The following is a 26,985-nucleotide window of genomic DNA, read 5'->3' as shown; positions in this document are numbered from 1 at the left end:
AATAGTACAAAGTTAGAAAACGCCTTCAATGTACAGTGTGTATTGTGTAGAAAGTGCAAATCTTACAAGGGCTTTTTCTTGGGCTGCCCAGAAATACTGCGACTCTCGTGTACTTTCTGTGTGTGTGTGCGGGATTTTGGAGGCTCGACCTTTTGGATTAAAAACTACTTCATCAGCCGCAAACTCTTCACTCCAACTCTATTATATTTCAGTCTTCAGACAAGAGCAATAAATCACCACGGAGGGAAAATCGAGAAGTGTGTGTGTGTGTGTGTGTGTGTGTGTGTGTGTGTGTATGCAGTTATGGGGTAAAAAAAAACAAAAAACAAAACATAAACTCAGACAGAAAATGAAGAAACGGTGCAGACAACTAAATAATTACCATCATCTCATTGAACTAAATTGGCATCGGATTCATGCTCTTGATATCGTTTATCGAAATCGCCCATTTCGAGTTGTATCTTTGTGTTTATTGTGCAGGCATCTACCTGTAAGGTTGTGCGGGAAATATTCAGTCAACTACAGGGGGTTGGGATCAGACACACTTAAGCAAACAGAGAAGGCAAAGGCGGCATTACCATTTAAATAACATCGCCGCCGCGCTGTGAGCGTCGCGAGGCGCGCACGCACGATTCCACATCCGAGCGCGTTTTGCGCGCGTTTGTCCGTATGCGCACGAAAAGCAGCGTGACATCATTTCAATATTAAAGGCAGCAAACGTGTGATTTAGCATATGGAATATGATGCTCTTGTTTCGGGGGGGGGGGGGGGGTCCTCTTTCAAGATGTTGCACACCACGAGATGACTCTATCGAGAGTGGTTGTGAACAGGGGGGGGGGGGGGTGAAGTCTGTCAAGTCACTTCAATGCAAATCAACTCATCGTGTTTGCTGAGGACGAAACGGTGGAACTACTCAAGACTGCAGAAATCGGTTTTATTATTATTTAGGCGGTCCGCAGTCTTCGTGCAGTCAAAACGTGGGCACCTCTCAGCGGTAATTTTTACCACAAGCTCCACAAATGTCTGCTACTTGGCGGACAAAAAGAGGTTCGTTTCAAGTGAATTCATGACTCCGTTGCGTGCCGACGGACGGATAGCCACACGTTGTGTTCCATGACAAAGAGTTACCAACGGTGGCGCAAAAAGCCGTGAGTGACAAGAAGATTAATTTCCAGACCGTCCAAAAGGAAAACTGCTGCATACACGACGCGCGTGGAGGAAGTCCCTCGCTTTCAATAAGCACACGCAATAACGCACAAGCATCGGTTTGGCGGACACCAGTCAGGCCCCGCAGTTATGAATTTTCATCTCTTTTTCATTTTCCTTCACAAGTTTCATCACTCTGGCACTGCTCTCGCCGCGCGCGCGCGCGCGCCTTCACTCCTGTGTATTTTCATCATCTGCCATCATTGCCGCCTCATTCTGTTTCTCATTGCTTTTCTTTGGAGTCGCCCCCCACCCACCCTCGCTCCGTCCCTCTCCCCCAGGCCAGCTGTGTTCTTATTTCATCCGTTTATTTCTACAAATGTCAGACAGAGTTTCTGCCCTCTGCCTATTGATCCACCGGGAGACTAATATGGAATGAAGAAAGAGAAGAGAGGGAAGAAGTGAAGGACGAAGCTGGAGCAAGTTGTCCTTGTCGACGCTTGCTGGTGTCGCGTCTTTTGTGAAGCACATCGAGTTACCTCGCCTATGAAATGCGCCGTTTAATTAAAACGGCCTTGCATTTCTTTTCGTGATATCATGATTATATGGATAATCGTGATCGTTTGGCTCATGCTAACCACCATATGAAATGATCAGAGCATTTGTTTTTGAATCACAAGGTGCAAAATAAAATGCACGACTTGTCGAAAGAGAAATGTTCTGCTTTGAACGTATTTTCCGTTGTTGCCTACCTGCGCATTTTGTCCGTGTAATGAGCGGAGGTCCGGCTTTGCCTGTCCCGCCCTCTCCCGGCCGCGTGAGTAAGACTCGGATCTCATACTCGGTGTCCGGGTCGAGATGCCATAACTTATAGTTGGGGGAGTTGACCGCGTGCGTCTCGATCCAACTGCCTGACGTCATGCGGTACTCCACCTTTGGAAAATTCATGTTCAGGAATTCAACATCATGAGGCATATTAAATGGATTTTTACGCCGATTTATGTTGTGAAATCAGATCAGAAATCCAACACACAAGCCTGGTAAGAGATTTATACGATGCAAAAAAAAAAAAAAATGTAAAAGTACATAATAGCTTCTTGAGCAAATACAGACCTCTTTGAGTATAATAGGACCGTCTCCAAATATGGAGTTGGCATTGAGCTGAATCAGCAGGTAGGTCGGCCCAACACCGAGCAGCTGGGGTGGGGCTATGGGGTGCGGAGGCTCTGGGGAGAGAAAACAATGAATAGGATCAACATAAAGAAAGCTTGACGGAGTCACGTGGGAATGACAGAACGCACTAAAAAAAAAAAGCAACAAAAGGAACAGGAGAGTCTGTAGTCGCAGTGATGGAAAGCCTCGGGAATGGTGAAACATAACGGTAATTCAAACAGGAGCACCTTGAGAGAGCACAGACCTCCGCCAAGGCGATGTGTGTGTGTGTGTGTGTGTGTGTGTGTGTGTGTGTGTGTGTGTGTGTGTTTTTAACCTTTTAAGAGCTTACACAGACAAAACGAATGATGAATGATTATCGTGGAGATTTTGCCACGGAGGGAAAGGTAGCCGCTCAGAGAGGAGCAAGTGTCAGTCCAGCGGCCTTGGATGGTGCTGCTGGCTTCAATTTAGAGGCTTTCGGCTTGAATACTTTGCCACCTGAGCCAGGCCACACCCTTGGAAGATTACCCTTCAATTGAAGAGCTTCAATTCAGGCCTATTCACCGAATCCTTCTCTCCTAATACGAATAACATCATGCGATATCATTATTTGGAACGTGCTGTAGCGCACCACATAACATAATTTCGATTGACTTTCAAACGGCAGCTTGTAGATGTGATGATGATTTATGCATGGCTTCAGTTTCCTTGGCTCGGTGTATACTGGTAGCAGCCGAGAATGAATTATAATGATCCTAATCTTACAGCAAGCGCAACTTTTTGAAGACGGCTCATCAAAAGACTTTCTACCTTCAGAAGGCGCCATCCCAAAAGGCTTTGAACAACAGTCGCGGCGACAAACGCCGTAACAATGTTGTGATTTTGCTTGTTTTTCAGTGGGTTTGAAATCATCACGGCAGAGGCAGACCTGCATCATCATATGGAATGTGGCTTTATGCTCAATTTCGACGGACACGTTTGAAACATATTTCAGTCATTGTCGTGACTTCAATGGAACGGGTGCTTATTCAGGTAATTTTTTTTTTTTTAAGTTTGTGTGAGTGTGTCTATACATTGTTATACATGGCGCTACTTTTAATAATACCCCGCATTGCCATCGCATCGCGTGTGCATATGCATGCTTGTTTATGTTTGTGTCGGGAGTGCATTTGGATTTGTGTTGAACGTGGCTGTCAGACTGAAAAGACCCCCCCCCCCCCAACTCCCAACACATGAAACACTGCAGTTTGACAGCGCGCTAGCTTGATTTCAGATAATGAATGTTGAAGCTAGTTCAAAAAAAAACTCGTGACGTCAGCAACACATCTGCTGGCGGCGGCGTCAAATGAAAAACCAACACGATGATCATAAGACGGGGAAATAAAAGCAAAAAGATTCCTGTCTTAAAACCGTTGACTTTTCTGTGTCTTCAACAAGAATGCAAGTTTGTGTGTGACTTCAAAAACCAGCGACTTATCTCAAACATAAATAATAGAAATATAAATAAAGCGCTAAGATGTTTAAGTGGGTCATCATGCGACTCCAGAGAAAACAGTGCTGAAGTTGGCTTCTTGCTTTTGATTCTCAGTCCCCTTTTTTTTTCTTTCGTTATTTGACATTTGTACAGTTGACCTAAAAACATATCCAATCATCAAAGGTGTTGATGTGATGAAATGGGCTTGTTGTCACCATCTGTTGTATTATTAATCAAGCGTGAATCCATTTTTGGGGTCACATGGAAATTATACTCGGTAAACAAATAGAGGCGAAATGTCGTATCTGTGTCGACATTGCACCATTATTGGAGAGAACGAACAAAAAGAAGACTTACTTCCTTCTTTTGTATTTCATCTCTTTTTGATCCCTAATTTTTGTCCCCACCTGCTTTCCCAAATATTTTTCTTAAATCATTTTACGGCAGGCCAATTTTCCTTTTTCAATTCCCGAGGCTACAAGAAAAAAAAATCAAAATAGAGAAGAAACAAAGGACGGAAAGAGAGTTGAACAGCATTGTTGACTTTTGAGCCCCGTGGGCATCGGCGTCCAACGTCAGCAACCTTGTCAATAAAGTTTCGTCTTCACCAAGCGCTGCTGACATCACCCTCGCTGCGATGGAGGCCGCGCGACCTCCGCAACGGCAGAAGGTGCGTGTTTGGCGGTGCCGATGGCCAACCGCAAAGATTCACTGCACTCTTGAGGCAATGGACCAATGAGCATCTTGAAGCGCAAAAACAGCATTTTTGGAAGTCGTACGGCACAGCTGTATGGATCCAAGAGTGGTCGCGGGCGCGTGTGCGTGTGACAGTAATAGCGCAGGAGCTTTTTAGGCCACGGCTTTGTGTATAATGCAAGCTGGCATCGCGGTGAGTGTGTGTGTGTCACGATGATGTGCTCTGTCACAGTAGGAACCAGAGGGCAAGGCTTTATTAGAGCCGCACTCTGACAAAACAACTACTGACAAACACAAACATACTCCGGACAGTATGGATGCTACACGTACACGCACGCTAAACCGATTCTTTCACTTTCTTGAGACGTGGTAACGCACAGGCTCAGGCGGTGTGAAACGGCGGCATCACATCCGCGCAAGGACGGAAACACGGTGACTTCCAAACACATCCAACTTGTTTGCCGAGTATCATTTCTAACAGCATTTAAAACCGTCACGATGTCTGTTGACATCACAATTCCTAAGAGGACAACTTTAACCTCATACGGTTACATCTTGGTTCTCGTGACTTTATCGTCTCAACAATCTTGACTTTTTTCCCGTCTCATAAGACGGACGTTATCTTGCAACTATGTTATGGCATGATTTTTGGATTTGAGTTTGTTTGTTTTTTGCCACAAAAAAAAAAGTCTTTTTTTCCGGTCACATTGTGTCATATGCCACTCCAATGTTTTTTGCAGTGTGATCCTAACATTTGTTGAACTATTTTCTTACTTTGAGAGATCAAATTGATTGATCACCCACAAGTTCCTCGGGTACATTTTGGGACAAAGCCATTCCCGGTTTGTGAGCTAAATGAAACGCACGATTGATGAAGAGCTGCAAAAGCTGCCGACAAATGATTTGCCAAACGATTTGCGGAGGACAAAAGCATCTGCCCAAGAGTGACGTCGGATTCCCAAGTCAGACCTCCCATCATGCATCTGTGCCAGTAAAAAAAAAATATAAAAAAATGCGTTCTGGGCTCTGATCTTGACAGGCTTGGCACACAACTAGACACACAGACAGTGCAGACAACGGTTCATCTTCTTCATCTACATAAATAAATATCTGTGGATTGGGCTAGCGTGTACCTGCTCGCAGGCAATCTCAGTCACCCAGCAGACCGCTTGCAGCCGCCGGAAATCAAAGCTGGATCAACGTCCCACTGCTGATGTCTACAAGTCATATCGAGGAACTCCTGTTTTTCCAGATTAGCATCGACTCATTTCTCCAATGTTAAATTTTCTCAAAACTCCCTCCGCCGATTTCACAACGGGATATATATTTAAATGCGGAAGGCATATCAAAATACAAACACAGCATGAATGCAGCTTACTGCATGTCCACACATACATGTCCTGCATACATATTAAAATTGGGATACTTTTAATAGGTTGAAAAAAATATTGATGTTTCTTTTGATTTCCCTCAGCTTCTCATCTTGATATTGCTCATAAATAAACATTAAGCGGACCCCCCCCCCCCTTCCAGATTCACGCGAGCTACCATTGTTTCTTTATTGTGATACCGTTCGCGTATCCAGGTGGGATTAGCATTTTTTTTATTTTCTATTTTTATTTTTTGCCAATATCCCTCCGAGATGCACAAACATCTTTTCACAGCTTGGAAAAGCCTCTCGATCGCAAGCACACAATGCGCTTGCTGAGCCTGAATGCATTTTCATCAGTATCATCATCTCTGGACGGGCGGCATTCATGATTAGACAACAGTTTCCTGCTGTGCAGCTCACTTACACTTCTTTGATGTCTGTTTTTATCTTTTATTCCTGTCACATATCAAATAAAAAAAAAAACATGATGACACCCCCCCCCCCCCCCCCACAATGCTAAGATACCAGCAATGTGTTTGCTGTTTGAGAAGAAAAGCCCATATCATTACTGGCCATATCATGGCTATAATTGTTTTTCTTATTTGGTGCATGAAATAAACAAATCCTCAAAACTGTCCAATAAGTTCAAGGATATGAATCGTTTCAATTCCACACAATCTCTTACATTTTTTTTCCCCCCTCATTTTTTTTTTCATGGTATAAGAGAATTGTGGGATTAAACATGTATCTGTCGGTCTTTGGCGTCAACTTAATCTTGCTTGTTGCCACAAAGTTAAAGCGCCGTGGTGGACACTGGCAAAGCTGCGTTATCGTTGTTGGCTCCATCGCTGCCGCATCATATGCAGAATAACAACTATGAGACTGTTTCTCTGTTTACATATTCAGACATAGTCCTCATTCTGCTACGGGTATATTCTTTGGCTAATGAGCTGACTATTTACATTTTATTCCACTTGCCCCCCCCCCCCCCCCCTTTCTGTCACTCCAAAATGTCTCTCGCCTTTAGCCTGTGTGTTTCTGTGCTCTCCCCGGGAGATAATCGGAATACGCCAGCTATTCAATGTGAATGAATCAAGAATCTTGTGGCAAACACACATCGGTGACACCTTATTAACCGCGTGTCAACTGCACGTGACAGATGAAGCACGCGCATACACACACTCCGCCACAGGCGGGGGCGCACACATACTCGCCGTTGTCCCTCTTCATCGATATTACCTCCACTCGACTGTATTCATAGAGCACTTTAAAACAACCATCGCCGTATAAACAAATGCGGTACGTGCAGCAAACATTAAGTCATGCAACAACAAACAAATCATTAATAATGAACACAGTAAAAAGCACAAAAACAGTAAAATTCGATTCAAGTCTCATGCTGGATCAAAAGCAGAGGGGACGCCAGAGTAGGATGAATTACGAGTACCGGTCAAGATGTGAGCAGCAGCACTTTGGACCAACTGGAGACGCTTCATGGAGGACTGGCTGAGTCCAAAATAAAATGCGCTCCGGTAATCCGGCTAAAATGTAACTAAGGCATGAATCACTATATCAAAGTGCTGTTGAGGAAGGAGAGGCTTTGCTATTGCTTACGTGTCATAATCTGAACATGATGAACCTCTTTTTCCATGCGGGTGTCATAGTGATCAGAATAACACTGCCCAGAGGAGTAGCTACGGGGTTAATGCAGCGCCACTTCTCATAACTGATGCTATGTTGCTGTTCTTTAGACCTTCAAGGGAAAATGTGACTTTTTAGTGCCCGTAAACAAATCGTTTGGTCTCTCGAGTGCCTTTCCACCCATCGAGTGTGAAATTACACAACAAAGTTTTGTCATCTGCCTATTTCTGAAAACGTGTCCGTGTCTGCTTTGCAGTGTTACATAAAAATTTGCAACAGCTTGATTCGGCAAAGCTCCATCGCCACTGGACGGACAGCCAGAGTCCACTCCATTTTGCCACACAATCAGCCAAATTCAAAACTGTTGATTTTCGCATCCATACAAAGACCTTTCTTGATTTTCGGTATAATTTAAAATAATCCTGTCTTGGCAGAGGTCTGAGCTCAGATGAGTGTGATTCTAGTTTCATTTTCCAATCAATCCCTCAGGGGAGCAATTTTCAATAAAAACCCTCACCTCTGACAATAAGACCGGCGAAGTTGGACACCCCCGAGCCGCGCTCCGACTGGGTGACGCAGCGATACAAATCTTGATCCTGATTGGTGACTTCGTTGAGATGGAACGAGGCGGAGAATCGTCGGTGGTTGATGTTCTTCCTCTGCGACACGGGGATATCTTCTCCGTTTCGCCGCTGTCGAGGACAGATGGAAACACGCACCGGGGTTTTAACGGGACTTGATCACGGTTTTCGAGGCAACCATGCACACACCCACACATATACAGTATGCACACAAAAAAAATAATCATTCGTATGTTACCTGAAGCCAGAGCTTATTGTTGGATGTGTCTCGCCCAGTGGCGATACACTGAAAGGTGGCGTTCTGGCCGGCGTTCACCTCAACATCTCCGAGACGCAGGAAATGAGGGGATTTGTCTAAAGAAAAAACATTCAAAAGAACAATGGATTCAGACGACTTCCTGGGTAAACCCTTTGCAAGTATCACTTACGTTGGGTCTTTTTTTTTTGCTTTGGGTTGAAATCACAATTTTTCCAGGCAGAGGCAGCACAGGTGTAAACAATATTTACATTTTAGGACATTTTGTAACCTGCAGCGATATGTTCACTATTACTACGATTAGATTTTTAGAAGAGACAGAAGAATCCGAAGCCCAACATTGCCACTGGCTGCGAAGATCGCAGTCACAATGTCACAGCTTCCTAATACTTAAGCACCACACTAAGGTATGGAATAAGCCTTTTGAACCCCCGAAGAGGCTGTGAGGCTATTTTTATTCCGGGGAGGTGATTGCAATCATAGATAACAGCTGAAAACACACACACTCGTACACACAAACTGAAAGATACACACACAAACCTGCGTGTGTGTCCACAAATGCAGCTGTGAGAATGAATGCTTCTACTGTGGAAGTTGGCGCTCTCCACTGAGAGTTGCTCCTCTCTTAATATTCACACCGCTTGCAGGTCACTTTACTGACAAAATTTGACAACCCCAAACAGAGCCGGGGACAAGCGGAAGGCACGATGCATTCCAGTATTATGACGCAAAATCGATAGGGGATTCTGCAAGTCAGGTCATGCTAAAAATGTGTCACTGCTGCGACTAGACAGATGCCGAAACTGAGCTTTAATTGCTTTTATTCCTCCGCTTGCGCCCTGCAGACGCCCGTCGGCGACTTTAGATGAACTCACACACAAGTGTTTTCGGAGGAGGCCCCCCAGCGGTGCGGAAACCGCGAGGAGAGAAAGGAGCTTTGGAACGTAACGTGAATTGCAAAAGGAGCGCGACCCTCATCACTTTCCTGTCAGCGCAGGACAAGACAGCGACTGTTCACTGCCGAGTGTGTGTCTGTGCGCGCGCGTGTCTATTAAGAGGAAAAGAGCTGAGTGGTCAGAATCCCTTCGCTCCATGATTGACCTAATCCCGTTTCATTTCCCGCTTCACTCTCTCCGATCCGCCATCCCAATTTCTCTCGCAGTCTTTACTCCCGTGTTTTACTTCTCTCGTTTACCCGCGACAACATGTCTCCTCTTGCCGCATCCCTCCCCTTCCCCGGGTCACCTTCCACTTATCTGTCCGTTCAACTGCGACAGAAACCATCCCCGGTTCAGTCTAATTAGTGGCCGAAGCTATAAGCGTCGACTCAGCGAACTAGGACTAATTGCTGGCATGCTAATGACTCACCGCACGGGTAGCTGAGCACCTGAATGTCATCTATAACGATGAAGCCCGTTTTCCTGTTCGATACTTCTGCTTCAAATATGACCTGTGGACAAATGAGGAGACAAAAAAAATAAAAGTTAAGATTTTTAGGAGGCATAGATAACAACATGACTCCTGTCTATTGCTTGGATTCATATATTCGGCCCAACAACCCGCCAAGATTCATGACTCTTCCCGTTGGACCAAAGTGATCTCCTTCGGTACACATAAAACCCCTGACGGATACATGATAAAAAAGAAAGAAAAAAAAATGAATCGAAGCCACTGCAGGAAGGGTAGAGAATAAAACGAGTATATAGAGTATGATGTGCTTCGCCATTTCATTGGATTCTCACCGTTTAGATTTCCCAATTTACATTAATGTGGCCACACCGCGAGGCCAATGTGACCTCCGCACATGGGGGAGAGAGCCACGCAAGCGCCTCTCGACTGCCAGGTCGACATGATCAAGACTTAAGATTAGGCCGGCGACTGTGTTACGGTTCAATCGAGATGCCATTACTGCCATCTTTGGGCGCATGTTTTTCATAACGCGTTTGCTCCTTTTTCTCACAGTGTTTGGAAACAAAGCGGCGGACACATGAGAGAGGCTTGCTCTCGGGACAAGAGAGGGATTTTGAACCAGCTGCTGTGATTCATCACCCGCGGGAGCGTGCATGAACTGGTTAGCCGTGACATGTTCCGCCTTCCCCTGCCAATCTATCCGATCATTCTTCCCGCATAGCCCACAGACATCACCCCGCTTGAAATATGTATTAGACCGTGCGTCTGTGTGTTACATACAAATATATGATTGGCTCTTGTGACCTTAAGTTCAATAAAGTGCATGCGCAAGTCCGTGTCATTCTTGTAGAACAGTTAAACGGAGCAAAGTTTTCACAAAATGTCCACCCGGTTAAGAAGAAAGAAGTCCCTTGCTGCTCCGCGCGCATCCTGTCGTGAAGCGTCGTTTCACAGCTGTCTGGGCTTCGACCGGCCCAAATGACTCACTTGAGCAAAAACGCTTTGAAATGTTTCGCGAGGACTGACATCACTCAAAGGGTAGAGCAGTTGTAATGATGAAGTTCATATGATTGTTTTTTTTTTTTTTAAATAATCAGCCCAAGTCAAACAGTACTAAAAGTACTGCTGATTAAAAAAATATGAATCCGACCATTGGGGAATCTGTCGTTGGCGCAGTGTGGGCGTGAACCTCCACTCCCCGGCCTGATTACCATGCGAGCTTAAATGCCAACAGAAGCGTGTTTGAACATGAGCTGGTGGCGTCACCACCTCGAACCAAAGAATCCGCCTCATACCCGGAAAAACCTCCATAAGGCCTCAGCAAACAAGAATTGATGACAGTCAATTACAACATGTTGACACGGAGCCTTTCAGGCCTCTTGGAGTCACCGAGGGGCGGCATGGGCACCAGATGGGTCATTCGGAAGATTCCTCCACCCTTCGCTTTACAGTAGCCTGATTGGGTCCCGAGGCGACACGTATTAATCAGGATGTGTGCGTGTTTGCGTGCCCTGACACTGACACTCATCTGCCACACGCATGACAGCAACACCTGACAACTACTTTGATATGCACAGACCATACCGACTTGTGACCTCTAAAATTGAAAAAAAAAATGTACACACACCTACCTGTATATATATATATATATATATATATATATATATATATATATATATATACACACACACACACACAAATGGAAATATATATGTAAAACTACTTGTGTGTGTGTGTGTGAATATAGTTTCCACACTGCCTCAAAAATGTACAGGCTCAAGCGGCAATGTCGCAATTGGTGACACAGATGCGAGTGCTCGGTCGCCCCCATCGCTTCTGACTACGACTTTCTTGCCTGATCGTCACCTCCTGAGCCTCAGTCAACACAAATAAATCAGTCGACTGCCTCACAGCATGAGGCTTGTTTGTTTTTGAAGCCCGTGCGTCTGTGTGTCCGCGTGAACCCTCAGGATAAAAGTCAAAGTATGTGGGCCATGCGTTTATCAACCAATCGGTTTTGGGATAAGGCCACACTGATTCTTCTGCCCTGACCATGTGTTTGATATGAGCGCGTGGTGTAGCTAAAAGAAATCCTCCAGATAAAAAAAATGAGAATCCGCCATTTGGTGTTTTTGCGGAAGTCTTTCTTTGTAAAACTGCATACAAACAGAAACGCAACACGAATGTTTGAACAGCATCCAATTATACATATGAAATGACACTCATGTAGCAGGCCTATTCTCTAACTTATTCAACAACCAGAATTTGAGGAGATTTAACTGGTGAAATATTGATATATGCCTCTAAATAACTTGCACTACAAACAGTAACACGTATAACTGTGTAAAATGTACTTACAGATTGTTATTGAATTTAAGATTGAGATTGGACTTCTACTTTACTTTGACCAGGGCACTCTGGCCTCTTCAATTGTGTTACGCAACATAATAGTTTATTGAATTTCCTGTAAGTGTAGCGGCCAGGTGTGCCGATACTTTTTTTATAGGATAAAGGAACATTCGACAAACACGGCATGTTCGCGGTGAAAGGTGGCGGGAGCTCACCTGGTATTCGTTGGGCCAAAAGGTGGAGACGGCCAGTTCAGCCTTCAGCCAATCTTTACCTGAAAACACCCAAGCAGTCAACAGAGGCCAAGCGTCAACCCCGGTGTAAGAAAAGTCAATGGCATGAGGATTTTCATTGAGGCGTTACCCGTGTATGTTGTTACGTTCCATATCGGGTTGGCCAAGGGACCTTTGTTCACCTGCAGTCATAAAGGAGGAGAATGTTTTTTTTCAAACTATAACTTGAATGTGTCCAAAAAAAAAGAAGAACACATAATAAGTCAATACCTTCACGAGAACATTGAGTGTGCCGGGACTGGAGCCATCGGCGCTGGTGAGTAAATAGTTGAAGTCAATGCAGTGAGTGTCGTTCTCCTTCATCACCGGGAGCTGGAACCTGGCCTTCTCCCCAACTTCATACTGAGACACATCCACATACATGTAGGAACCTGGGGCAAAGCGACATGGCGGCTTAGGGTCTGACCCATTCACTTGCAGCTTTGCCGTCTCAAGACCAACATGACGTTAAAGCCACGGCACCCCTCTACGGGAAGCGGGAGTTCAGAACATTCAGACGGAGCTACACTAAAGGGAATACAATACAATACGGCTTTATTTCTCCAGAGCTCTCACGAAACGGGGCCGTCTGCCAAAGCGATGCGGAATAAATGCAAGGCATTGATTAGAAAACTCCGACATTTCCCGTCTTTCGCTCATATTGAACAGAGTATATCCACGGATGCTTTCGGCCGACGCCAATTTGTGTGAACACAATGCTTCATTCGAGGCTGCTAATTCTATTTGCCAGTTAGAATAAGCACAATATGAATGCTGCAATTGCCTAAAGCAGAGTAGTGATTATATATCTGTCATTGTTCAGAGAACCTACAGTGAGAATATATTGTTCTCCACAAGAATGGGGAGGGCAAATAGTCGCACGTTTTCAATTGAGCACGCACACAAAAAGTCTGCATTGCAGCGCCCACGTGCGCAATATGCCCATCGCTGGCCCTTCTCGTTTCGTCTCTGCTCTGTAAACATGTACAGCAACAGTTGTGCCTCTCAATGACATTTTTTTCTACCCCCCCCCCCCTCATGAATAATCCTACTTGTGTCTGAAAACCACCGGCAGGAAGCCAACCGACTTCGTCCAAATTGGACAGCATCCACAAGAGCGGAAAAAGGACCCCTCCGAAGCACTAATATTAGTCTCGCTCGCACACACATGCAATAGGTGTCACTGCTGTTGCTTCTGATACTTTGTGACGCGAGGTGGATTGAAGATGCCAAGACTGTGTGGTCGCTAAAAATACACGTATCAGTCAGAGCCCCAGATATGTCAAGACACATGCCACGGTAAGAAAGATTACCGAGGAGAAAGCAGGAGTCCAAGTGTGTTTTAATTGCTTTACTTGTGTGAGACAAGCACAATATCACCCCCAAAATATCCCCTTAATGGGCCCTGCATTAAAAGTCCAACAACTGAAACCATGTGACTTTAAACACTGCCGATTTTCTTTGAATGTAGTCATTAATCGCAACTCTTGTGCTGATTTAATCTTATTTCATTTGAATCTCCTTGGTCATGTCAAATCTGCATTAGTTTTGCATGTGTCTGATTCCAAAATAAGGCAACAAAGTGGGCTAGTGTTTAGTACAACTCCCTTGCAGTTCCGAGGTTCAAAGTTCGAATCGTGACCTGGTCTTGCCTGGGACCTTTTAGCTGGCCAGTTCAGGTTCATCCAACATTCCAAAAATATGAAAAAAAAAAAGGTCTCCAATTCCCGAGTTATGAACTCCACTTTTAAGAACGTTCCTCCATCAAGACTACAGTCTCACCTTTGGGCAGGTATGGGGATACGTAGGGCACCTCCTGGGTGTTGATGTGGGCCCAGTCAAAGTCGTCATAGGGATCTTGTTGGTAGTCACATTGGGGGAAGCCTTCGTCAAATGTACAGCTTCCTGCAACAGGGAAAAGAAATACGTGTCATTGCAGAAAAGGTTTGGCATTTGGTTTGCCTGAGGCGAACAGAGTACTTGAAAAACTGACACGGGTTCCCATTCAAAATGGCTATGAGCTTGAATGAATAGAAACAGCAATTGAGGCAAACTTTCAATGCGGTATTCCGAAGTGTGGGTGACGAATAAATCACCAGGAGACGGAGCGCCAACAGTCATCCATCAAGGTTAGACGGAATCACCCCCAACTCAACCATCATTCTGCCTTCAGCGAATCATCCGAGTCCATCATCAGCACCGCTAGGCACGCGTGCGTGAGCAAGCCCCTACAGGGACCCCCCCGCCATTTCCCCCCTGCCCCCTAAACAGGAACTTGCTCTAATACAGAGAGACGCCGCCTGTCCCTAGTGGCCAGCAGATCCAATCAACTTGCGATGATACGTGGCTCAGCAATGTGCTGATAGGGACGGCGCACTGATTACGACTATCCATCTGATTCACTGACCTCGCAGCCTTGCATGGTTTGTGTTAATAACGCAGCTCTGGGGCATATCACGAAGAAAAGCCGCGTACCATCTGATACAAGTCGCTAATTGTTAGCGGGCGACCAATGCGGTGTAAACATCAGATAAGAGATACGCCGCAGCTTGAGCGCTCCGAAAAAACACTGACGCAAAAGATGTTGCCCATCCAAGAAGTTGCTTTCATCAAACCATGAGACCAAACGTGACAGCTGATGATTGATTAAGAGACTAAGTCCTTTAGCTTTTCAGATCAAATGAGCCATTGTTCAGCACAAGATTAAAAAATGGGGGCTGAAGGACCTTGCAAGCAAATTATCTGAATATATTTGCACCATTACACATCAGGGCTGTTTAGATTTTTTTTCCCTTGCAAATTTCATTGAGTTTGTGTGTGGTGCGCATTTTCTTGATCTTCCATTGTCAAGGCTCCCACTCATCTCGCCTTCTGCTGCCCTGCTGTCAGGCTGCTAGTAAAACTAGTCCCCTTTTAAAATAAAAATGCAAATCGGATCTATGCACCCAAGTCACGATGACGCCCAACCGATACTTCCAGCAATGTACATCTCGTACGTATTCGGTTCGCGCTACGGCTACCTGCGTCTTCGAGCGGGCTTGCACCGTGCCGTGATGGAGAGCATAACGACAGGCCTTGAGATCCCCCCCCCCCCCCCCTTCCCCACTGATCTGAGTTGGAGCTACAGTGGGAGGCCAAGAGGAGACAGCCGCTGCCGTAGGAGAAACACGTTAACGTCAAACTAAGTGACTGTTCTCGGCTGCTGGCTCTATCGCTGGCTGTGACTCACGGCCTCGGAGACGCATTGGATCACATTCCTCGTGGCGTTCTTCGTAAAAACCAGCCCGGCGCTGTGCATTTCAGTCTAGTTCCGTTCAGTTTTGTTAAGTCTTTGTCACAACCGGTTAAGCTCGCGGAGATGCCACTTTGTGCAAGGGGGCATGTAGTGCGCCACCACGCGTTTTTTTTTTTTCTGCTTTGAAGTCATACTTAACTTTGAGCCTAATTCTGCCCAAGTTGAAACGCGACTGTGCTGATCCACAGAACTACTTTTTGTCCTCCACTGTGTCTGTGTGTCAGTTCTCACGCAGCTGTCGGGTCGTTCTCTGCATGAGTGGAAACGGCAAAGTGTGCATGTCGTGGCTTTAAGTCCACAGTAACAGCAAGCGCCTACGGACATCACAAACCTTGTCTGGGACTTTGCAACACATGACCACGTACCTCTAATGGTTACTTTATAAGGTATAGCCACACAATCTATTGGAATCAAAACGCGCTGTCAGTAAGGTATTTACAGTGCATCTGGAAAGTATTCACAGCAATCGTTTTTGTTATTTCGGGGCTTTATTCTAAAAATGGATCAGAATTCGAAGCACAACACCTGGCCGATGACACGAAAAGACTTTTTTCGTGCTTACATGGGTGCTGGTTGAGTCGAAGCAGCTGTGGCTAAAGCCGGACTATGGTAGGGTTTTAGTTTCCGAGTTGCCACCTGCAACTTCAGGCATGGCGTGGTCATGTCACGAGCGTTGCCGAGTTTCATCCACACATGACGTCTGCATTCGTGGCCAAAATCTTTGTCTCGTCAGACCATAGATTTCTGTTTCTCATGTGCTGCGAATACGTTTGAATTGCACTGTATGTACACAGTCATTTTAGCATTGCACTGTATTTTATTGTGAATATTATTTATTCAGAAGAATGCTGTAATAGAAAGGTGGTTTACCCGTCTCGCGTAACTCAATACATGGCACACAATCTTAGCAGGATATGGCGATACACCGCGGCACTACAACTGCGGTTCATGTTGTGGAGTCACTCGCGGGACGACAAGAGAAAGTGGATATCGACGGCGTGCTTTACGCGCTTCGAACTGGAACACAAGCGGGTAAAGTGAAATGCCAGGTGGCGGGGGATTGACGAGGTAAATCCACACCATTTTAAAACTTGACAAGCGGGGGCCCACGATTACATTCACGGTGGAGACGTTAACCTTGTCTGCCATTTGGTGCTGGGATTGGACAATCAGGCACATTCAGTTCAATTAAATTCCTCGGAAGGCAAAAGGAAAAGTGTATGGCGTTCATTTGATGTATATACAAAATATATTTAGACAGCATGCATGTATGTATGGGTGAATACTGAACAGACCCCATTTCAAAAAACTACAAGCACGAGCTAGAATCCAGATGGGTCATTATGCCCCTTGCTCGTTGCTCCATTCACAAGGACACCGAGCCAGAGTAAACGACTGCATGCCAATCACTTCCTAATCAGCTTCTGTGATTGGCTGCCTAGCTAATGAAATAATGGTGACTCATCTGCATAATAAAATAATTAGAGAAATTTGATAACGGCTCAAGGGCAGAGGGGGCAATATACACGCATACGCCAACGCGCGCACACATGCACAGCGACAAAAAGGACGGATGCGGCGCTCCACGGCGGCAGACACATTTGTCCCTGTCACTCAAAATGATTTTGCCGTTATTTGTAAGTGACCCCTCCAACAAAGCGCATTAACCGTTTTCATAGCTCATAATTTGCTTGGATCACACTTAGGAGGCAGTCAAACTGTAACGTTAAGAAAATACGTAAGCAGGTGTAGGCAGAACATCGGTTTAGCGATTAGCAAATCTACCACGCAGTCAAAAGATCTGGGTTTGAATTTCCCTTGGAACAACCCCGTGTTGGAGTTTAATGACCCGCGTTTCCCTGGGGACTCGTTTCTCGACGTCTCTCGAAAGTCAACCTTGTCAAGAGGACAAAAAACGTGATCTGTCACCAATTCCAGTTCACTTCAATATGTATGACACCAGAGTGTCTGAGGACTTCATCTGGCTTATTACAGTCATATATGGTGGATATGTGGACCGAGCGAGCAATTCCGTTTGCCAAATCATTTTTATGGTTTTAAAGTTATTGATCTGAACGCTTCAAACAAGCCTGACACGCAATGATCTTGTTTGTATTGCATTTCCGAGAAAGAAACCCCACCATTGACATTTGCTTCAAAAGGGCTTCTCATAAAGTCATGTCTTATCATTTGCTCGGCGTCATCTTTTTTTTTTCCCCCTTGTTCTGCACAACTGTCTGAGAATAGGTGAAATTAACCTGAAATGATACAAGGTGACATCAGAGGCCCACGCACACTCCCGCTAACGCACACCTACACACACCCTCCTCGCTCGCTCTCCTGTCACGCTTCAGTGGCGCTCGCAACGCTGCGCCATCAAAGCCAGCCCCCCCCCCCACACACACACACATTTCGCCTGTTAACTATACACGCTGGCGTGCGCAGTCACACAGCCAAATGCGCATGGCCAGCAACGGCAAAACACACATGAACACACACACAGTGCTGTACTTTAATTGGAAATGCTGAAGGCAGAAGAATTTCTCCTTCATCTCACAATGCTGTAATTGAATCTCAGATGTGTGCGCTCACGAGCAGACGTGGGGTGGATTCTGTTGATTCGGAAGTTTCCATTGAAAGTAAATTTCTGTCCTTGCAACGCCTCGTCCTGCTCCTCTCTTGGGGTTAATGCCCCCGCCCCGCCCCCGCCACCACCCCTACGATTCCAAGCAACTTTACAGCACCTGTCATTATTTTGCGCTAAACCCGATGAAAAGCTTGCACAGGCCGCCGGCTTTATTTAAGGACAGCTATGACCTCGTTCACCGCGCGTTGCCGTTTCAAGAGAAAACTAGCCCTCATTCTGAGGGTTTGAATGGTCTGACAAAAATGCATTCAAGAGTGTTTATCCAATGAGGCTGCCAAGCGGCGAATGTAGGACATGTCGCAAAATGCGAACAAAACAACTTACTAATGAACCAAAATAATGAACCGCATGAAGTTTAGAGAAGCCGTAGCTCGGACGTCACAATCGGCCCCTTGTCGGGGCGACACGCAGTCTGGCGCTCACAAAATTCAATGAAGGTCTATTGAGAAACGGTGTCAAAATGACATTCGAATTGTTTGTATGATGGCCTGCTGAACACTCCTGCCCACTCAGCCAGCGCGCACCAAGGAAATTGTCTCGGTGCCCCCTTTTAGATTCACTTCTGCATTATTCTGTGTGAACGAGCCTACCACAGATGATTAGCAAAAACAAATCTTGTCAACGGCGCCATTTATCTCCTACGGTCGAATGCATGATTGAAATATTCCGCCATCTTTTGCAGTGCTAGTGGAAATGACGATTATTGAACAAAAACTCTGAACGCCATTTTAGTTCAATCTGTTTAATCGACACAGTACGAGGCCGTGTTAAAACCGCCATCGATATGGGTGGCGGACAACTTCCGGCATCGTCAATGCGCTTTGTTACTGCTCTTCCCTTTTTATGCTGGCATTTAAGCAACTTCAAACTCTGACTGCTTGACCGACTGACAAGAGTAGATAAGGGCCAGGAAAGTGGGAGCTGAAGATGGAGAGGTGCCTGTCAATCACAAACTGGGACTGGGAATGTCAGGTCTCTGGTCGATTCTTGGAGCAAAAGACACCAGGAAGGATTGGAAAACACTCCGAGGCTTATCTCTCCCACCAATCACCCCCCCCCACCCACCCAACGCCCCTGGTGCCTTTGCTATCCGTGAGCGAGTTCACCCAAAAAGTCCAGAGGGAGTCCGATTTCATCCTCTTCTCAGGGAAGTTGTTTAGCCCTGTTGCCCACACGCCGTTTCTAATCCGCGCGGTATACGTGTCGCAACTAGAAGTGCTCACTCAACAGCTGGCTACAAAAAATACGGGAGAGGATTGTGAAATCTGACATGATGGGAGTGTTCTGTCAAGCATGACAAGGTAAACATTTGCCACCGCAGCAAAGAGAGGGCAAGTGTACGGCATCACTTAAAAGCCAGCCTATAAAACTTCGGGATCAGAAGCTATGTCAATGTGTGTGATTCCGAATTGGGGGGGGGGGGGGGGGGGGCTAATGATTAAGCCCTTTGGCAGCACTCAGCTCTGCTCTCAGAACCGAGAGCACAGCTGGTAATTTAGCAGCGAAATTCCCAAAACGACATGTCTGAACTGGCTACTTTTCCCTCCTCCCTTTTACCGCACCCTTGACCTCAAAATGCTGACTGACTGACTCAGGACCGACGTTAGCGTTTTTTTTTCCGTTTCAAGCAGAACGGGAACAATGCAGGAAGCAAATCCTTTTTCATGACTTATCTCGCTGACATGCATCGATGCGACGTAACAGTGACTGTAATTCATCGCTGAACAATCTTTGCGATTAGTCACACACTAGCGAGAGATGCTGGACCACGGCCGCATCGGTGATGGGACGCAGTGGCGTTGCTCAGTGTTTGCTGACTGGAGACAATATAGTGCCCATTTACCCTACAAGAAAATGCACCGCCCGCTTTTTTTTTTTCCTACCAGTGTCACTCTTCTGTGAAAACAGCATTTTTTTGGAGCAAGGAAGTCAACAAATACAGCGGCAACATTTCCACAATGCCGGTGGAGCATGTAATAGGGACCCCATTAAAAATTGACCAGGGGTCCGTATTCCGCAGCAAAATGGACCACTGGGTGCTTTTGCAGCTTTGAAATATAGACACGGAAGCTGATGTTGTAAAGCGGCTGATGATGTGATTTCACGTGATTTGAAAGCGAACACAGTTCTGTCAATATGCCACCACGCTAAATTCTGCATCAAGATTTCCGAGACCCAAAAAAAGGGGGTCTAAAATCAACTTGATCCATCTTCTCTACAGCGGGAAACAGAACCTTTATGCATGTTCACCGATGGAATATGACAATATAATGCTTTAGAGAAGATTTGAATGGGCCGATCGCAAAGCGGACAGGGAGCAGCAGTGAGTCTCCTAAGCCAATTGGGCCAGCTGAGGTTTTGGACTGAAAAGCAGGTCTGGAGTGGATGAGATAAGAGCAGAACAAACGCACATTAAATGCCAACCCACACAGACAGGAACACACTCAAATTGGAATACGGTGTAAGTCAGGATAACTGGAGGTGGGGTAAACGATGGCAAGCGGGGGGCAAGCGGAGGGAAGTGATGAGAAACGTGAGGTGAGGAAGATTCCTATTATCAGGAAAAAAATCATCAGTTCAATCTGGCAGCGCTATCTTCGCCAGTCACGCGGATTGGGGACACACCGAATCGACGGGCTGCCCCCCCCCCTCCCCAGCCCCCACTTGACCGCCACATCGGTCCGAAAGCTGACCAATTTACTGGGCGAACAGCGTGTGGGATTAAGTCCGTGGATGTGCAGTAGAAGCATTTCTGTTGTTCGGCACTGCCCGGCGAAAAGCGGCTCACTGCACTGCCATACAAAGAATAACCTGAAACAGCACCAACGCTGGAGAGCAGGACAGAGGTGGGGAAACGGTAAAAAGTTGAAACCCCCCCAACAATCTTAAGAGGAAACTGCACCCAAAATAACAATTGCAAACACGTTTGTTGGACCCGTGAGAGCGATGAAAATGTCATTATATAAACCCAAACATGAAAGCTAAAGTGTCAGATGGGCTCTTTTTTCATCCGTGTTTGTGACACAGTTCCGTCTCACAACTAAAGATAGCTAACGGTAGCATTTAGAGTCCTAGTGGAAATGTACTTCTCACTCCGAGCGCAGACAAGGAGCGGGCAACGCAGTGGTGGGAAAACCTTCGATGCTGAAAAACAAAAGAAAAACCAACGCACCGAGGGATAACCGATATAAGCAGGCCAGACAAGAACCGTCTCAGCGGGGGTCTGCTGAGTTAAACATCCCATCATTACAGCTACGATGTCAGGTGTGGCGGCGCGAGGGTTTAAAAGCGGTACACAAGGGGCCAGAACTTGTTTCTCAAACGGCATAAACCATTTTTGAGCCTCATGTTATTGAACTTAGATGGCGTCCGTTTTACTCTGTTGCTAAACGGAAAAGCTGAAAAGAGAAACAATTTGAAAAAAAAAATAATAATATGACATTCATGAATCATCATCTTGACCGGTAAAATGCGTTTAAACACCACTTGGGGCACGTGACTGGTACGCGGGTGAAAGACTTGGAGGGGGAAAAAAAAGAGAAAAATGAGATTTACAAAGCCCTCCACTCCCGCTCCCCTCGAGCTGAAAGCGTCTGCATGTAAATGAATATTGGGATTTGTCGTCTCGTTACGATAGTTGTCAGGTGGCCCGCGGACAGCTGTTATTACATTGAGCAACGGGACGATGCTGTACATGAGCAATTGTGTGCGCGCGCGTGTGAGAAGAAACAAATGTAGTCAGATCGTTTGGTGCTCGCGTCCTGGCGGGAGAAGGCAAATGAGATTGATTCACCCTTGCTACAATTCCGTGTCACTGTTGAATGTTATGACGTGGCGCTGAGCGGCGAGGCGAGTCGCTGTGCGCTGGTTGCACGGGAGCGGCTTTGCGGAACCCAAAAGCTCTTCAAATGAGTTCAACCGGTTTCAAACTCGGGATGGAGCGCGCTTGCCTCGGGCTCACGCATCCACGCACACCCAGACGGTATTGTTCAATGTGTCCTTTCGCCTTGTTTCTTTGTCTCAAAGTCGTTGCCCGCAATCAGAACAATAAACAAATACACGGGTTGGTTTGGGAGACTTAATGGGTCAAATAAATGAGTTGCTGGCTTCAATCCCTGCATGCACATAAACTACTGGCCTTGATTTTTTTTTCTTTTGAACTGTGTATGAAGGAAGACAATAGCTGAAAGTATTTCTTTCGGGCTGCTAACATCACCTCTGATGCATCTTCAATTTCCACGAGAAACTGGTTTGACACTGACCCCCTTCAAATAATCGCCTGGTGCGGACGAGAACATAAAGTGCCCCCAATCACTTTTTGAGGAAGTACGTTGAGAATTGTACGTATTTATAGTTTGTAATACTTTGTGTTACTGCGCCAGAGTATTTGTTCAACTCTGTGTTGAACTGGCTGCTGACAACAGGAACAGTCAGAGCCAATGAAAGGTCTTCGTTGACAATTGTCTGTCACTGCGTTCATTGAAACGTTATGTCTCAAAAGTACAAGTGGTATCGTTACTCAGTATCGGCGAGAGAGAGAGTATTTGGTTACGGTAAAGAAAATTACGGCGAGGTGATTTCAAACCTGATTATTTTAACTTTGCTTATTATGCCGGTGTACTCGCATTAACTCCACAGTTCATCATGGCCATGTTCGTGTTTTCGAAATTGATTAACACGCTCCAGTCTTTTATCATCACACATTCTAACGACGCAGATAAGGGCGGCGAGTTGTAATGCTCTACCGAAGCGCCATGGAAACCAAATTCAAAAACGACACAAACACGTGACGATGAAGAATGCCGCTCCCTCAGTTTAACCACGCATGCTCGTATCTTTTTTTTTTTTTTCAACGCCGCGCAGATATGGCCATCATTTGTTTTTCAAAGCACTCTCCTGTATGCAGAAAATGTTTCCCGACCTTGGCGGAAAAGCCCGACCATTGATTTGAGAATGGCTCCACGCCGCCTCCATGTAAGCGCTAGCGTAATGTGTCAGAAAATATCTAACGAGCAAGAAAACACTTGTCATCCAAGGATCCTGCGCGGCCTTGAAAACAACTCCATTTGTGATGCGGGAATGCTAATCAGAACTAAATGGGTTCATTTTTCAACAGTTGCAGAAGGAACTGATAACGAATTAGATCGATGGTGTATGTGGCGTTTAACACAAACCCAAGAGACTGAAAATATCTCTTCGATGGGGGAGCGGCTCAAATCCTGATGTGTCTGTTTCATGGGGAGGGGGCGGGGGGTGATGGTTTTGTGGCCTGTTGCCCCAGGACATCAGACTCCGTGTCCCGGTTCCTCGTCCTGCCAGGGGCCTTTTTGCATTTTACCATTAGGGAAGGACAATTAGAGGAGGGTGCCACTGAAGCATACACACAACCTTTTCCAGGTTACCCAAGACTTTGAGACCAAAGGGGTGGTCATCCTTCGAATGGGTTGCTCTCTGAAGAGAAAAACAGGATCCCCAAGTACAGTTGAATACGTTCCCAATCCTCCTGTCATCGTAATTCTCAATATCTCAACACTGACTTCGAACCTGGATCTTTTTACGACGAGACATCGTCATATTCTGAGATAGCAAATGCCTCATGTTGGAATTAAGTGGCCGCCTGCGAACCCCCCCCCCCCCCCTATAACGCCCCCGTGCTTTTAAACTTTCCCACAGCATCGTCCTCACATATTACTAACACACATACGAAGCGCTATCTCCCTTTTTTTGACATGCCCACTGAGGCACGTCCGTGCCAAATTACGTGCCAAGTAATTAACGCTGCTTGTGTTTGTTCCATGAACTGTTGCTGGACCTTGATAATGGAAAACAAGTAAAGACTGGCTGCATTGTCATCATCTCATCTATTAATAAATGGCCCTCACTACACCTCTTGAACGTTCACCTCGAGCGGCCCCTCGACTAGTTTGAAAACTGCTAAAAATGCTCTCTCGTGCCTGATGCATTTTAAGTTGTTACAACACTGTTTACCACTAGATGGCAGTCACTCGGGGTTTGTCCATAGGAGAAGAGAGGTCCCTTCCATCATTGAAATGGCCCAACTCTGGATTACTGCTATCAAACAGAAGAGGCTTGATCTACTCAGGATTGCGGCACGGTTACTGAATTACACAATCGGGTCTCTGTTAAGTTGTTGACCATGTCATGAAACGGATATAAAAAAATAAAAAAAAAGATAATATGTTTTTTCTCTCTCTCGCTCACTTTTTCTCTGAAGTGCTCACTCAGAAAAAAGGGGAGGACAGTTTTTTCTTGCTCATGTTAATGTAAGTAATCCAAGTGGACAGGATGCTTTGTTATACGCTGGGAGAACCGGTTAGAGCGGCAACAGAGAGAGACAGAGAGAGGGGGGGGGGGGGGAATCACCTGCTTTAAATGTCCACCCCTCTCTTCCTCTTGGGCAATGTCGACAAGGACACGGTGAGAATCATTTCTTTAAACCCCAGAGTGTATTCAAGAAAACAGTTGCACGCCATGGGGGAAAGTTCTGAATTGGCACTTGCAGTCGAAGCATTTTCCACATACGCGTATGCACAAATTTATTGAAAATGGCAGAGGCAAAAGGATTTGGACTTTGGTGATTTAGTTGGAAAAATATGCAACACAAACATGCACTCTATAAGGGGGCCTGTGTGTGTGTGTGTGTGTGTGTGTGTGTTATGTTATGGTGCCATGTCCACAGGAGTTGAAGTCTACAGAGCCAGGATTTAAAACGTGCATACATGCGTGCACATATCTCTGAATACATGTGAGTATGCGATGGAATGCCAAGGGCGTAGAAAGAGGGCCAAAAAAACACACACACAAACAAACAAGTTGAAGAGCAAAAAGCAGCTTCCTTGGACTGAATGCGTAGCCGCGGGCAATGCGAGTGTGGATATGAATGCGCATGTGTGCGCCTCGAGCCTGAGGCGATGTGGCTGTGTGCGAGGAGCGCACTTGGAAAGAGTAAATGGCCCTACACAAACATGCTTGTGGTTGGACACTTGCCTCCATCTTCTCACCTTTAAAAAGGATTTTGGGCTTACCTGCCAATGCTAACCTTTCACGTGGAGCATTCTTAGTACAAACCTCACAGTAACGTCAACCTTTACAACACAGCACGTTCTGAGACAGTGGTTAACTTTTACAGCGTGCCACTCCAACAAAAGGTGAGACTGACTATTTGTGTTTGCTTTAATAGACGGCGGTTAACCACTTTTTAGACGTGAATGACGACAAATGTTGACAAATTGTATTCCGGGGAGTCGCCTTCACGTTACAACCGTGCCACTTGACACTGGTAAAAACTCGTTTGTATTGTTTGACATTTGGCTAAGTCGTTAACCTTTCAAACGTAAAGTGCGGTATGGCCAAGAGATAATGCAAACAGCCTGTTCGGCTCAAGGCGCGGGGATCGTGATTTCAAATGGCGATGCATTCTATTCTGTCCAATTGGGGACCTTCAAATTTGACGTCAACTGGGGCCCACGTTGGAGATCCGTAACGTTCAAAGCTTGCACGGTGAAACCGTATTGAGGAAAGGCGATCGGGTAAACCGCATGACTAAATATACGGCGTGTTTATCGTGGCTCATAATGATCAACAGAAGCTCGTCTCTCCTGGAATAAGTCAACTTTGCATTTAGAGCAAGCGTCCCCTTTGAATCAAACTCACAGCGATGTTTAGAATATTAAACAGGTAACAGCAGACTGTCTGTAACAGCAGAAACGCTGAATGATGCACATTCCGCCGCGCGGACTAAAGCTGATTCCATTATAGATAAATCTCATTTATCTATTCAATCTCTCCCTCTCTCTCCTATCTGTCTGTCACATTCTATTTCTCCCCCTTTATTCCTGCCAATGTGTGTCATTTCCCACTTTCAGACTCCCGCTCACCCTGTTTCTCTTTCGTGTGTGTGGGTGTGTGTGTGTATCATCATCCTCTTAACTCTTCATCCTTCATCCTGCTCCATTTGTGCCGCAGCATCTATCACTCTGTGTCATCTGTTGAATGTAATTGGTAAGCATATCTATGAAGAGGAGCGATGACACTGGTCGTAGTTAAAAGATGTTTTAAGGAGGGGGGGGGGGGGAGACGGGCAGGGCAAAAAAAGAAAAAAAAGAAATAGGCACTGTGTTGGAAAACAGAGTCCAGCCGGAGCAATCACAATGAATTCAACTCTCAGACTCTGCATTCATTCTTTGCACTCTTGCCTTCCCTCTGATACAAGCTGGTCTCTGTAATACAATAAAGAACTTGGCTTGGCTTTGCATGTGTGTGTGTGTGTGTGTGAGAGAGAGACAACTTATACTCCCAACTCTCAGTCTCATCATTGCAGTTCTTCCACCGAGGTGGTTTCAATAAATCACGCTGTCACACGCGCGCACACACACACACAGTCTGCGCTTAATAAGCAGAGCTCCTGGGTTTGTTGAAGCTGAAACTGCACAAAAGTAGAGTATTTTCTTTTCTTGGGTGGCAGTTCTTTATCGTCACTTCCCCCGCGCTTTTGGCAAAGTTGCGATTGTTCTTCTATTTCAGATGCATTGTCTGTGACGTCATCAAATACTTGGAACTTGAACATTACCCGTCAGTTCTCAGCACTCACTGTATTGGGAGACGTGCAAAAATATGGAGGAGATAAATTTGGGCAGGGGGGGGAAAAAAAACTGCACCGACAGATTGGGT

General features: G+C 45.8%; 1 protein-coding gene across 19 annotated transcripts in view; it reads right to left on the bottom strand.

The window, feature by feature from the left end:
• Positions 1-26,985, bottom strand: part of ptprk (protein tyrosine phosphatase receptor type K) — a 67,346-nt gene that overhangs the window by 23,498 nt on the left and 16,863 nt on the right. For all 19 annotated transcript variants that reach the window (XM_086100202.1, XM_086100207.1, XM_086100205.1 and 16 more), the window contains 9 exons: positions 14,135-14,257; positions 12,584-12,744; positions 12,444-12,495; positions 12,296-12,354; positions 9,690-9,771; positions 8,304-8,419; positions 8,002-8,176; positions 2,260-2,372; positions 1,899-2,079 (listed from right to left, as the gene is read on the bottom strand). In XM_086100202.1, coding sequence (XP_085956328.1) covers positions 1,899-2,079; positions 2,260-2,372; positions 8,002-8,176; positions 8,304-8,419; positions 9,690-9,771; positions 12,296-12,354; positions 12,444-12,495; positions 12,584-12,744; positions 14,135-14,257 — 1,062 coding nt within the window. The remainder of the gene's footprint in view (positions 1-1,898; positions 2,080-2,259; positions 2,373-8,001; positions 8,177-8,303; positions 8,420-9,689; positions 9,772-12,295; positions 12,355-12,443; positions 12,496-12,583; positions 12,745-14,134; positions 14,258-26,985) is intronic.

Source organism: Hippocampus guttulatus, chromosome 20 (genome assembly GCF_054856545.1).
Source record: "Hippocampus guttulatus isolate MCC_2025c chromosome 20, RoL_Hgut_1.0, whole genome shotgun sequence".
Lineage (NCBI taxonomy): Eukaryota > Metazoa > Chordata > Actinopteri > Syngnathiformes > Syngnathidae > Hippocampus > Hippocampus guttulatus.
Note: the sequence above shows the minus strand (reverse complement) of the source record. Positions and strands in the feature narration are given on the sequence as shown.